Source organism: Patiria miniata, unplaced genomic scaffold (genome assembly GCF_015706575.1).
Source record: "Patiria miniata isolate m_02_andy unplaced genomic scaffold, ASM1570657v1 HiC_scaffold_5, whole genome shotgun sequence".
Classification (NCBI taxonomy): domain Eukaryota; kingdom Metazoa; phylum Echinodermata; class Asteroidea; order Valvatida; family Asterinidae; genus Patiria; species Patiria miniata.
In genome coordinates, this window is record NW_024037072.1 from 656,682 (window position 1) to 672,105 (window position 15,424).

Below are 15,424 nucleotides of genomic sequence, written 5' to 3' on the forward strand. Positions count from 1 at the left end.
TGGCCTTACGTGAACTCCCGTTAATAATCCTAGAAAAGAAAGAAATGAAAACTAAACCTTTAAAATATAAAAGATCTAAAAAAAAAAGAAGTATGAATCTATATTATGACTACTAAACTAAGTATAAGCGTGAGGATAAAATACACAGAAAACAACTAAATTTAATTACACAAAAAAACTCAAGATATCCCTAAACTCCAGCCAGGACTTGGCAAGTCTAATTAAAGATGGAGTCTCTTCTACAAGACTGATAAAATATAATAATAAATTCTGGTCTGTGGGCTGTTTCTGGCCCCAACTCTGTCCACAAATCCAAACAAGAAACTTTTAAAGAAAAACATAAGATCCCCAAACACTGGAAAGTGAGTTCAACTTCCCTAATATAAACAATCCAGACCCTGCCTAGCCTGGCATTTGCCTCTAGTAAACACAACCAGGGGAGTAGCTGATTAACCACAGTCAGAGACAGACTGCCCAGGCTAGCCTGGCTACTGGCTACCCTGGTCAACTCCAAGGCTATGCTAATTGGTCTGGAATGTCCCACCAGGGACTGACCACGAGGCCTGGCTGGGCCATGTGTTTTACTTATCAGTGGCCTTAAACTCAAGAACAGAAAAATCTGAATAAAAAGTACATTTCCTTCTTCAAAATACTCAAACTAAAGGAATACTCATCATACAAAAACCACTAGAAAAGTAATCTACACATTATAAACTCTCTGAAATTAGACTTATCTAAGCAAAATATTATATGGCTTCACAGAAAAATCAAGAAATAAATCCACACTCCAGACCAGAATATGATTGGCCCAGGGCCAGAGTGACCATATTGTTACACACACTGAAAAAGTTGAACAATGCTATGAAATCTCCGACAATAAAACAGTGAAAAACTAACTTTCTTTAAGTACAAAAGAACTAAACTTTAAACCACGTTAACTAAATAGTCTAATATATCATGTGAATACTTCACCCTGCAATTTATGCCAAAAATAAAGGAACATTTCTTACCTGTAAGGAGAGAGAACAAAGAGGCAGCGGTTAGAATGGATGATGATGTAGCGTTTTCTTCCATATAATTATAGCTTAATTTGTGAACTTTTAACCCCTCGTACATTGCCCCCAGCAACAGTCCAGTGGTGGGTAAAAGTTATGACCCTATGGTATCAATCTCCCTAATTGATTGATTACTATTACTGAGCCAAGCCCCACTTTTATTACTTTGTCCCTCTTACCACATTTTATCACCTAACCACAAAGTCCATTAGTACATTCCTTCAGTCTCTAGTTTTTATTGCTTTTAAATTGGATAGTCAGCCCACATTACTTATTAGATTCTTCACTCACTCTCCTTTATTACTTTCTTCGCTCACTCTTCTTTCAACCATCAAACGAGACACATGTCTCCAAATCCTCTCTTGTAAATACGGTAGTCTAGTTGTTCGATTGTTAGAATAAAGTTGCTGTACGACCAACATCGTGTGTATTCCATTATTCCATCAACCAAAAACCCTAAACTGGTGACCCTGACGTGATCTATACAACAAAACAGTGGAATTTTGGAATCAACTGCAGCGATGCCTACTACTCCTGCTACAACTAGTACCGGCGCAACAGCACAGCCACCTGTAACCGCTACCATCAGCCTCAAACTCCCACCATACTGGCCATCTGACCCAACAATATGGTTCACCCAAGTGGAGGCACAATTCACCACTCGAGGCATAACCTCCGAACACACCAGATATGCTTATGTGGTGGCGTCCCTGCAGCCATCTATAGCGCAGGAGGTGAGGGATATTTTAATAACTCCACCCTCAGAGGCTCCATACACAACGCTGAAAAAGGAGCTTATTAAACGCACATCTCAATCTGAACAAAAACGCTTGCATCAACTCTTGACAACAGAGGAGTTGGGGGATCGAAAACCCTCCCAACTGCTCCGCAAGATGCAACAGCTCTTGGGGGAGCGAACATTGGAGCCATCAATAATGAAACAACTTTTCCTCCAGCGGCTTCCAACCAATGCTCGGCTAATTCTTGCTTCCACCTCAGAAGAGGTCGACATCGACCAATTGGCAAAGTTAGCAGATAAAATCATGGAAGTCTCCCCTACCCAGGCACCCGTCTCTGCACACATCACTACCATTGAATCTCCGCCACCAACCGAAATTCAACAACTGCGGGCCGAAGTAGCGAATTTGGCATCAATGATATCCACCCTCACCAGCCGTCCACGTGAACGCAGTCGCAGCCGCAGTCAACCGCGTCGCCAACGCACTGATGACCGTAGATCAGCAGCCACGGCCACGCACGATGCAGAGTGTTGGTACCACCAGAAATTTGGAGCTATGGCCCACAAATGTACGCAGCCATGTTCTTATAAGGCCGGTCACCAGGAAAACGACCAAGCCGGCAAGTAGGGGCGACATGCTCTGCCGGCCGTTCCCCATCTCATCGCCTATTTTATGTCACAGATCGAGTAACGAAGCAACAATTCCTTGTGGACACAGGAGCAGAGGTGAGTGTCATCCCTCCTTCATCTCACGACCGCGCCCACCGCTGTTATGGACATGACCTTCAAGCAGCTAACGCATCGCAAATCGCTACCTATGGTGAAAGGTCATTGACACTTGACATTGGGATTCGGCGGCCATGCCGATGGGTTTTCATCGTCGCCGACGTTCAACATGCAATCATAGGCGCAGATTTCCTTCGTTATTTCAACTTTCTTGTTGACATTCGCAACTGCAGGCTAGTTGATGCTACGACCAGCTTAAGCATCGATGGAAAAGCATCAACATCGCCATCGCTCAGCCCCATCTTCAAACCGCCCACCCCATCTCGATTCGCGGACATTTTGAAGGATTTCCCCAGCATAACGCGTCCCACCTATAGTGACACTCCAATCAAACACAACGTTGAGCACCATATCATCACGACTGGCCCCCCTGCAGCCGCACGCCCTCGCCGTCTTGCACCTGACCGTTTGAAAGTCGCCAAAGACGAGTTCCAACACATGATGGACTTAGGTATCGTGCGCCCTTCGGCCAGTAACTGGTCCTCACCTCTTCATATGGTCCCCAAAAAGCAACCTGGGGATTGGCGTCCATGCGGTGACTATCGGGCTCTCAACAAATCCACAGTGCCTGATCGTTATCCAGTGCCACATATCCAAGACTTTACATCATCACTACATGGCACTGTGATATTTTCCAAGATCGACCTCATCCGCGCATACCATCAGATTCCCATGGCACCAAACGATATTGCTAAAACCGCTATCACGACTCCGTTTGGGCTCTTCGAATTTACCCGTATGCCATTTGGTTTGCGCAACGCCGCCCAAACGTTCCAACGCTTCATTGATGAAGTAACAAGAGGTTTGGACTTTTGTTATGCCTACATCGATGACCTCTTAGTTGCCAGTACTGATGCCGATCAACATGAAACGCATCTTCGCCTTCTGTTTGACCGCCTCCAACAATACGGCGTGATCATCAACCCCGCGAAATGTCTGTTTGGCACAGAGTCACTGGAATTCCTTGGACATCACGTTGACCGTCACGGAGTGCAACCACTTGCTGGAAAGGTCAGTGCTATCCGTGTTTTTCCCCAACCAACAACTCTCACCAAACTCAGGGAATTTCTCGGTCTCGTCAACTTCTACCGCCGTTTCATTCCCCAGTGTTCCCAGGTCCTCCAACCACTCACCGATCTACTTTCTAATGCCGGAAAGAAGTCGGCACCACTCCCTTGGAATGACTCTGCCACCGCTTCATTTCACGCTATCAAAGTTGCCCTCGCTAACGCCACTCTCCTTGCACATCCAAAGCCAGACGCGCCTCTGTGCGTCATGACGGACGCTTCGGATGTCGCAGTGGGAGCTGTTCTTCAACAACGAATTGACAATGCATGGCAACCACTCGCTTTCTTCTCAAAGCGACTTCAACCAGCAGAGACACGTTACAGCACATTTGGTCGCGAACTTTTGGCCATATACCTTGCCATCCGCCATTTTCGTCACTCACTCGAGGGTCGTCAATTTCATGTGCTAACGGACCACAAACCGCTCACATATGCTCACGGCACCACAACGGACAGACACTCCCCTCGCGAAATTCGCCACCTCGATTTTGTTTCCCAGTTTACCTGTGATATCAGACATGTTAAAGGTGGAGATAACCCTGCCGCAGATGCCCTATCTCGTGTCGAACTCAATGCTCTTCGCACGGATCATACTGCACTCATCGATTTCCACAAAATGGCGGAATTGCAGAACACCAGCGAGGAACTTCAACGCTTGCGCACATCGTCATCCTCGCTCACGTTCAAACAAGTTCCCCTACCATCATGTGACATTACATTAACTTGTGACATTTCTACTGCAAACGCACGTCCATTTTGTTCCAGTGGAGATGCGTCGTGCAGTGTTTGACGCTCTACACTCCCTATCTCACCCTGGAATTCGCGCTACGCAACGCCTCATCACGGACCGCTACGTTTGGCCATGTGTTAACCGTGATGTGCGACAATGGGCAAAATCGTGCATACAGTGTCAGCGCTCAAAGGTCCATCGCCATACCTTTGCACCCCTGTCTGAGTTTTCTACTCCAGATGCCCGATTTTCGCATGTTCACATTGATCTTGTTGGACAATTACCCACATCCAATGGATGTGTATACATGTTGACCTGTATTGACCGTTTCACACGTTGGCCAGAAGCCATCCCTCTACCGGACATCACAGCTGAAACAGTCGCTCGTGCCTTTGTAACGCGATGGGTTGCCTCATTTGGTGTTCCATCGGTTATCACCACTGATCGCGGTGCCCAGTTTGAATCCGCACTTTTTCGCGCACTCACAAATCTGCTTGGTACCACCCGCATACGTACCACAGCCTATCACCCAATCGCGAATGGACTAGTGGAACGTTTTCATCGCCAACTGAAGTCATCACTACGGGCACAACCAGACGCAAGCCTATGGACAGAGACTTTGCCGCTGATTCTCTTGGGAATCCGAACTGCGGTCAAGTCCGACTTCGGTCACTGTGTTGCCGAACGCGTCTATGGCACCACACTTCGCCTGCCTGGCGAATTCTTTGACAACACCACTGATGCCACTGCCTTAGAGCCTACGAACTATGTTCATCGCTTGAAACGCGCCATGCAGGATCTTCAGCCACCAACAACCCGCGCACAGCAGCGTCCCACAGTGCATGTTCCCGAGGAACTTCAGACATGCACTCATGTTTTCGTTCGTCGTGACGCAGTGCGCAAACCTCTACAACCGCCTTACGACGGACCTTTCAAAGTACTCAGTCGTTCAGCTAAACATTTCGTCATTGAACTGAACAATCGTCAGGACACAGTTAGCATAGATCGCCTTAAATCTGCCCATTTGGATATAGGTCATGCTACACATTCTGCTCTTCCCAAACCCAACCACTCTATCCCAATAGTTCAAACCAATCCTGTAAATACCGAGCAGAATATCCCAACCTCAGACATTCCACCTCCTCGTACAACCCGCTCAGGCCGCACAGTTCATTGGCCCAAACGCTATGTCACATTCGTTCGTTCTTAAGTGTTTTATCAATTTTTGTTACTTCTCACTCACTGGAAGGGGGCTCCTGTAGCGTTTTCTTCCATATAATTATAGCTTAATTTGTGAACTTTTAACCCCTCGTACATTGCCCCCAGCAACAGTCCAGTGGTGGGTAAAAGTTATGACCCTATGGTATCAATCTCCCTAATTGATTGATTACTATTACTGAGCCAAGCCCCACTTTTATTACTTTGTCCCTCTTACCACATTTTATCACCTAACCACAAAGTCCATTAGTACATTCCTTCAGTCTCTAGTTTTTATTGCTTTTAAATTGGATAGTCAGCCCCACATTACTTATTAGATTCTTCACTCACTCTCCTTTATTACTTTCTTCGCTCACTCTTCTTTCAACCATCAAACGAGACACATGTCTCCAAATCCTCTCTTGTAAATACGGTAGTCTAGTTGTTCGATTGTTAGAATAAAGTTGCTGTACGACCAACATCGTGTGTATTCCATTATTCCATCAACCAAAAACCCTAAAATGATACAGCACTAAGCATTCTGGATCACATCCACCCCAACCACTGCACGGTAGTATCGAAAACGAAGACCCCTTAAAACGAAGACCGAAGACCCACTCGAAAACGAAGACCCACTTGAGAACGAAGACCCACTCGAAAACAAAGACCTACTCGAAAACGATTCATGAGTAGAGTTAAATCATCTTTCAAAATAAATAATGACTCAAAAAAGGAAGTATGTTAATTTTTGTCAACGTAAGCATATTGTAACGTTCACCGAGCGGTCTGGGGTCGAAAAGATAGTCCGGTTCTTTAAGGATTATGAACTTGGTCTTTGGTTGAAAAGCAGTACACTCTAAATAAAGAAACTCCACACACCAGCTCTGTGTTTTCCACTGTTTTATTCTGTAACGTTCATCAATGAGATAATCTGCGAACAAATAACGTTTCTCACTTCAAGAAGTTCCCGGTTGCACCCTGTCATTAAAAGACCAACGCAGTTTTCGCAGCCGCCCCACAGCACTCCAAAACGTGTCCGCCCTACAAGCATTCCTAGGCTTCCCGCCAAAAAATGTAACAACTTGACAAGTGGCGCGCGTTTATCTATCGCCTAATTAACATAACCAAAAACATTGCGGGCGCTGCGCTAGATCCAGCGCTGCGCTCAATTCCATTACAATATGTTTTCTGACATCCGAAATAAAAAAAAATGCAACAAATTTCAGCACATGAGTTACAACAACAATTATATAATGTACACATTTTGTAGGTCATGTTGCCCCCTTCATGAAGTTATTTTAAAAGATGCGGCGTTTATCTTTACACTACGAGTACAATATCATGTCAAGGAGTCACTCCACTTTCAAGAAGGGGGTCTCTCTAGTATATAAACAATACTCTTGCAGGCATGGGACTAAACTAAAAGATAAAACTTAAAAGCAAAAAATAAAACTTGCAGGGGTGAAGCAATGTTAGCCCAATTAAGGGGCAAGAAATCACAGGGCCCAATTAAGGGGCCCTTTTACATAACGACTTGTCATCAAGTTTATCTTCATCCATGAACAGAATGACACTCGAAGCGCGCAAAATTCAAAATGAAAACCTAGAGGGAGTTTTTTTCAAATTATAATAACTAAAGAAGTGGATACAGTTGGATGATCTACGTAAATGAAATAAACGAATAATCATGGGATAAACCAAAAGTCAAGGGGATGGCGAAAATAGCGTTAAAGCGTCATTTATAATTATGAATTGAAGCTTGATGTCACACGCACACAAAGCAGACACGAAGGTATATGGCTCTTGTTGTTGTCTTCTTATATTTTTACGTTGGAGGATATTTCTATTTTATATAATTGCTATAATATTTTCTTTCGAAGGTTAGTTTTTTTCTAACTGACTAGTTGATTACCAACCACGAAGAGTTGGGCTTTTAATACTTGCGGCAAAGAACGAGTGACAGAAACTGTCAAATTAATCTGTTAGCACACACTTTTAATGACAAACAGTTATGACAAATTAGTGTGTGTGACTGTATGATGTACCTGTCATCAGGCAACAAATTATACAGAAATACAAAATGTGATATTTTTAAATTGACTGCGAGGTCTATGAAATGAGTTTCTATTCACGAATCTTGTTATAACTGTGTGCAGCACCATAGTTGGTGCGTAACACAACATCATGTTTTACATGTTCATGCTTTCATGTTTGATCAGCGCCCTCTATATTCAGATAATATAGCCAAAACAGAAAGAGTATCACGACAGCGTTGTTTCAAGGGGAAAAAAAGAGTTGAGTTGAGGAAACGAGATGAAGAAGAGCATTTACAAATTTTTGATCCCAAAGAAGGACAAAATATTCGTCTGCAAGAAACAGAAGGAATGTCAGACAGATCGAGCATTCCAACGTATAACCTTTCAGAGTTCTTTAATCTTGTTGAAGCGAAATAAACCAAGCAGTGAAGATCGAAGCTCGGGTCCTAATTGCAAGGAAGGGGCACTCACTTTTGAGGAAGGGGAACATAATATTTTAATTAAACTTCTGCAAATTCTGAGGGGGGGGGGGTGCCAAAGGCCTCCAGTGGGTGTGTGTGTGGGGGGGGGGGGGGCATCATGCACTCAATCGTTCGACTGCTCTTATGACGCCGTTCCGTGGTCATCAGTGCCCATCGACCCCTTCGAGCCATATGATGGTTTCGTCGTCGAGCTTGCGCAGGCTGTCTGCGTTTCAGAACGGGGTATTCAGGCAGGAAGTAGGGCGATCGTGTAGCGTAAGGCCTGGTTCCTATAGGCATGATAAGGGAACAAAATCCACTTTAAAATTATTAGACCGACCAAACTAGTCGGCGACATTCTCAATAAACAGGTGTGTCATAGATAGAGGGCAGGGTTTAGATTTTTGCGGGAAATTTGGGGGTAAAATGACGATGAAAGCGCGGCGAGAACACGCAACCCGAAAATAAAGATGGCGATCACCGCTCGATGTCATAGATATAGAACTTAAAAAACTAGATCGGACGAGCGTATGATACGCGCGTTTTGACAGGACGCTGCCATTGGTCACGTGAACAGGGTCAAAAATTTAAACGCGCGTTTCTTCGGCATGACGATCACTTGTACTCCATCACTGCTTGAAAATGGTGGCAATCTGTGCGGCAGCAAAGTTCAACTAAGACGGAGAAAGGGACCCGGAGGACAGTCTCTCAAGAAGTTAACATCATGTGTGAGTAACTTAATACACAGAATGTATCTCTTGAGAGTACATTTCGAACAAGACAGATTTTATAAAAATTAACTCAATATAGGCTTCGTTACGCAATGCCAAATGGGCATAAATCATAGGAATGGGTGTGGAGAAAAATCCCCCGTGTGTGATCCAAAGGATCCTCCGAATTTTGTAATAACCGCGCAGGGCCTACTTAAAATATTTTCAGGGTATTGTTTTAAAAGTTAAGATGGTACTCCTGATCCTGAACATCGAATAACAATTATTTCTGGCCTAACATCACCCTCCCCTCTCCTGCTTTTCAATAATAGTCCGACTCCGCGGGGGAACGAGGATTGGGAGTCACTTTTTGTTGTGGGATGTGGGTGATTAAAGAAAATGCACCATTCTCCTAGTTTGAACACACCAATGAGAAATATTCCAAATGGCAGCAAATGGAATCCAACAAAGCACGATCGTCTTTGCAGCGACCATTTCCCTGCAGAGTGCTTCAAGGTGGAATGGGGGGAAAACACGTCTGCGTGTCGATGCCGTACCGTCAATCTTTGAAGACTACCCGACTCATTTGAAGCCTGTAAGTATTAATGAGCCTTGGGGCCAGGATAGGCTATCGATAATTACTGTCATATATTTAAAGGCCTATCATGTGCTTTATTTGTTTTATTTCGAAGAAAGACTACAGTCTCGTGTATGGACTTAAGCACGAGAGAGAAAAGCTGCCAACGGCAAGGAAAGAAGCAACCCAAGCCCCCGTCGAAGATATTGCTTCAGTGCATGCCGTACCGGCAAAACAACATCAGCGATAGAGCATGTATACAGTCTACTACCAGAAATGGATCTACCCTCGGAAGTAGCAGGAAGGCTATATAATCCAAGCTTGAACAGGAAAACAGACAACTCCGGCAGGAAAATCGACGATCATGTCGAAAAAGATCTTATCATCCGTCAGAGAGGTGGTAAAAGGCCTGTATTAAAGAGGAGCAACTTGTTACTCCAGAGACGGCCGACTAGATGGAAACACAGTTTCCTATTCTGCAATTGGAAGTCACTCTGCTGGAGCTGGGAAAACTGCGCCTTGCTCAACGAATCACAATCATAGTGAACAGATGAAGAAGTTTGCACTGCTCGACAAAAGCGTACGTCTTCGTCAGAAAGAAGATTGCACTGCCAAAGTTCGATGACGCTGTGCGTACAGTGAGGAGATAGCTGGCCACGCATGCATAACTGGGCCTCGTGCGTGGACCATAGCTAAAATTTTAACAAGTTTCGCTTAGTATTTCGTTATCGTCTTATTGTTGCTCCTCAGAAATTGAAAGATTGAATAGCCCTCTGTTTGCGTTCATGCATATGAGGAAGATATATTGGATTGCTTATTCTGGTTCATAAATTTATGGGAAGCAATATTCACCTGCTGGTAGTTGCATAGGCTAGACCTTCACATAAATATTCGGATGGTGACCAAGGGCGGATCCAGGGGGGGGGGGGGGGGGCCAAAGGGGGCCATGGCCCCCCCCCCAAAACGAAACCAATTTTTTTTTTTTTATGTGACATCGCTATAAAGGCAGGCAATGAGTACACCACCATCTTTTCCTCAAAAAAACATTGGTTAAAGTGGTCAGAAATTGCCTCAGATCGCACCACAGAGCATCTAGAAAACCAAAAAAAAATTCGGGGCCCTTAAGCGGGCCCCGAACCCCACGCCGTAATTTTTTTTACTCACTTTTTTTGGGGACCAAACATTTTTTTGGCCCCCCCCAAAAAAAATTGTGTTCTGGATCCGCCCTTGATGGTGACAACCAAATGTATTTTTTTCATGAGCAATGATATTCTTGACATCTTGATTAATGGATATGGATATGGAACTGCCATTTCATCAGATTATTTATTAGCTACCGAGTAAGTTTTCACAGTGTTTATTACCTAAAAGTTATTTAAGTATTCGTTTGTTCAGTACTCACAACAGATGGCCGGCCAGAGACTTGTTTTTGTAGTCATCCATTCATTTCAAATGTAATGTTCCTATTGAGGTTAGCAGTATTAATTGATGGCCCATTGAAAATCATCTGTCAGGTGACATGGCCACCATCTGTAAATAAAGCTATTATTATTATTAAAAGCAACGCAATATTTCGAGTGCCCGTTTTTATCGTTGCTCATTTACAAAATGATTTTCTGTTATTTCATTTTGATGTTGGTAAAATTAAAAGTTTATGTTTTGTCTGATAGGCAAGTAACGGTTGATTTTTATTGCACATTTTAAAAAAGAGGAAAATCTCATGAAACTGGTTGACATTTAACTACGCTTTTGACATTTGCCTTTGTTAAAGATATAAGAACACAATGTGGCTACTTTTCGGTACAAATTAGTATTCTTGGCTGAAAATCAATTACCTTCAACACAGTCGCCAATTTGGCCCCAAATAAAGACACAGAGGCAAACTCATGTGTAACTTTTCAAAGGAATATGAAATGTCACATTGTCAAAAATCGTAGTTAAAAATGTCAACCTGTTGTTAAGAACTTCAACGCATAGCTGAATTCAGGTGGGGGTGGGTGTTGACGATATTTTTCCGTCCAGCATTCACCAGCTGCCCTTTGCGCGTGGCCCTATTCACGTGACTTTGCAGCGCGTCCATGAAGAACCCAGAAGTTTTGTGCACAGTGAATGGCGCGTTCGAACGCGCGTCCGATCTAGTTATTTTAAATTATATATCTATGCTCGATGTACCGTGAGCACGCACGGCGCGCTGAATCGCAAGGCACAAACCGCGCAGAAAAATCGTGATTTCTACCCCAAAAAAATTGTTCAAAATTGCAAAATGGGTGTCATTGGAACTTTTTTGACCTCAATTTGTTCAAAACAAAACAGGGGCCCTACACTACACGATCGTCTGAAGTGGTGTCGTCTTGGACAGCCAGGAGCGTACTGAAGAATGCTCCACTATTCGCCCAGCCAGTGCGTAGTCGGTTGAGGAATGGTGCCCGTCGAGATGGTGCCCATTCGGATATTGCATAACAGAACCATTTATATCTACCTTCCACCAAGTTTCATGACGATTGGACCTACTCTTAATCTTATGTGCGTTTTAAAAAATCGCGTTTTAATGACGTCATGTTGACACCTCATTTTTCGCATTCTCTTTTCCTAACAAAACCTTCAAACTAAGTAGCTTGTCTTAGGCATACTTGAAATTACTAAAATCATTGAAGTTATGTATAAAATAAACTGTCCTTACTTTAAATTCAAGGGAACTCAGTTGATATGAATATGAATTATTATATTTATTTGGGTATAGGGCCCTCTGTAGTCGGTTTCCATGACGATTCATGGCATTTTTAGAAAGATAAATATATGAGCATAATTATACCATATCAAGCTTAACCAAGATTGATGAAGGTATGGCCATGTATCTGGAAGATGGACCTGACACCTACCAACCCAAAGGCTAATACCAGAACCTGGATTCAGCAGGACGGTGTTTAACTTACTCAAAATGCCTACAAGACCTAATGGATAATCGTAACTGATTTGGTGGCTTTCAAGACGAAAAGTAAGCTGTAATGTTAATGATGAGCAATTTTTCGGAAAAGTTTTGAAAATACACGTGTATATATATTTCGTTTGACTGTAGCGCCCTCTATAGTTGGTTTCCATGACAACCAAAGATATTTTCCGAAAGACCTATTCATGAAGAATAATTTTGCTCAGTTTGATTAAGATCGGTCAAGGTCTGCTCAGGTTATGTCGTTTTGTTTATTCCCCTTCCAACCCTAGTGCTATAGAAAATGCGTCTAAGCTCAATCATAGGCGGTTCCAATAAGTGGGCTCCTGAGAGAGTGTATCCATAAATGGTCACTGTTAACTTTTTTTTCCTATTGGGGACATGCCAAGGATTAACAAAATATCGGTGGCGGTGGGTCCTGGGGGGTGCACTGGGACCCCCCATAGCTCACGGACTATATCATGTACATGAACACTTTCCTCTTTTTCTAACCAAAAGTAGAGAGACAAGCCAAACTTTTTATCAATAACAACGATCACAACGAAGGAGTCAGGAATTAGCCTCTGAGCTCCAATGTTTCAATCGCGTGATAGGCACGCCATTGGTGAAACAGAAGCGAAAGTGCAACAAACAAGAACTAGTGAAAACAAAAGCTCAGGATACGAAAGTTCGTTTCAATCATCCGTTCGCAGTGGAAACTACATGAATATGACGATACATTAAGAATGCTTATTCCAATGACTGTGGCAAAAGAGCTTACAATCTGCACAATCCTTTTAATAAATAAAACAATGCCAGGAATTTACGCATGGCGCCTCAAAATAAACCTACGTGGATTTCCTAATACTAAAGTTACAATTAAGACACTTCTCACACAGGATATCAGTCGAGACAATTGTTTCTTAAATTGGCTGAAATTGTTGTTCTACATCCGATTTTCCATGCCGGTTTCAAAATAGGGTTGGTCGGTCGGGAAATATTTTTGGCACTTTTATGTTGATAAACTTTGGTGATGATTCGGTCGAGGTGTATTTCACATCCAGTAATGATACCAAGAAACAGTTGCTCCACAAGTAACCAAAACGTGCACCCTAAATAACAAAGATTAATTTTGCTTGAATCAAAAGAAATATATAGGGTGAACCCCAAAAGACACAACCCTAAAACATTTGCCTTAAAAAAAAGGGATCGGTGGATTTTTAAGTTTGGGCCAAAAAAACAAAACAAACAAACCACCAGGATATTTTAATTTCTACGATCTTTCAAACCATATATTTCTGCTAGTGGAATCGAGAGATTCTCAGATGTATATTTTCGGGGCGCCCAGTCAGTCTTCAAACTATTGATAGCAGAAAATAGAAATTTTGAATTCCGGTTGCGAGACTTCGAAAATCTTAAATTCTGCTAGGGGAAAATCAGGAAAGAACAAATGGCGCCACTTAATAAAACCCACCTTATATTCATATTTTAGAATAAGAGACATCTGGTTGTCCACTTTTAGGGCTTCGAAGATTCACATCAAAAGGTATTAATCAGATCTGCAAAGAATACCATTTAGTTCCACCCCTCCCCTTTTTTTGGTGGTGGGGGTATATGCATTCTAACATGACTGAACCATTTCGTTGAATGTAAACTGACACACTGTATTCTAAATGTTGTCGGAGTGCAGTGGCCTCGCGGTTAAGGGCATTGGATTCGTGGTCTGCGGGTAAAGCTGCAGTGGTTGTGGGTTCAAGTCCAGCCTGGGGTTATTGTGTGTGTGCCCTTGGGCAAGGCAATTTGTCACGCATTGTTTTCCTCCACCCAGGAATGGGTGCATTCGAAGGTACTGGCCATTTGCACTGACACTGAGCTGCTGCTGAAGTGGTTTGGTATAAGGCGCTATATACACAGTATGGTAAAAGGAAAGGCAATCCGAGTAAACATGTTATTTCCCTCGTATGCGGACTTCCCGGTTTATTTTTCCAGTCACATCCTTGTGTGTACGACCGGGCATCCGCTATACTGAGAAAAATGTAATGGGACAGATGCAGTGATGTAGTCAAGTTCAAGGGATCCAGAACACAATTTTTTTGGGCCCCCCCCCCGGATCCGCCCTTGGTCAAGTTCACTCCATCCTAGTCCGAGCCGAGCCGAGTCCACGAAGACTCGAGTCCGAAACAAGTCCGAGTCCATTTTGGTCCAAGTCCGGCTCAAGTCCAGTCTGCGGCAAGTCCGAGTCCAGTCGGAAAATGGTTTTTGTAGAAGAACGTGCGCGCACGAGTAAACTGACTGTCCAGTCGATCTCTTTCTATTATTGTACAGCCAAATAAGGAATCTGAAAAGAGATTTCCCAATCAGGCAAGACTTAAAAGTGATCAAAAAAACAGACGAGGGCCATTTTTTCAAAACAATTTAAAAAAAAAAGATTTCTCCAATTTAAAAAAAAAAAAAAAATTCTGTGTTCTTTTGCCCCCCAGAGAGATATACTTAGGAAACTTTTCATTGACAGGGTTTGCAGTGAATCGCCCCATTGAGGGCCACCCAAAAAAAGGCAACCCAAAAACATGTGCCTTTAAAAAAAAAAAAGAGATCAGTGGATTTTTAAGTTTGGGCAAAAAAAACCCACCAGGATATTTTAATTTCTACGATCTTTCAAACCATATATTTCTGCTAGTGGAATCGAGAGATTCTCAGATGTATATTTTCGGGGCGCCCAGTCAGTCTTCAAACTATTGATAGCAGAAAATAGAAATTTTGAATTCCGGTTGCGAGACTTCGAAAATCTGAAATTCTGCTAGCGGAAAAATACACAATTAAGGAAAGAACAGATGGCGCCACTTAATACCCACGTAATCATTTTTTCCCCAAAAGATGAGACATCTGGTTGTCCACTTTTAGTGCTTCGAAGATTCACATCAAAAGGTATTAATCATTTCTGCAAAGAGTATCATTTTGTTCCACCCCTGACCCTTTTTTGGTGGTGTTGGTGGGGGGATGTATATGCATTCTAACATGACTGAACCATTTCGTTGAATGTAAACTGACACACTGTATTCTAAATGTTATCGGAGTGCAGTGGCCTCGCGGTTAAGGGCATTGGATTCGTGGTCTGCAGGTAAAGCTGGAGTGGTTGTGGG

General features: G+C 43.1%; 1 protein-coding gene across 1 annotated transcript; it reads left to right on the forward strand.

Annotated features, from left to right (window-relative positions):
• Positions 1-1,576: 1,576 nt before the first annotated feature.
• Positions 1,577-2,422, forward strand: LOC119740534. The gene has a single exon (XM_038215877.1). It carries the CDS (start codon positions 1,577-1,579, stop codon positions 2,420-2,422), a length of 846 nt encoding a protein of 281 aa, XP_038071805.1.
• Positions 2,423-15,424: the final 13,002 nt, after the last annotated feature.

Coding starts and splice junctions, on each gene's coding strand:
- LOC119740534 (XM_038215877.1), top strand. CDS start 1,577: ATGCCTACTACTCCTGCTACAACTAGTACCGGCGCAACAGCACAGCCA.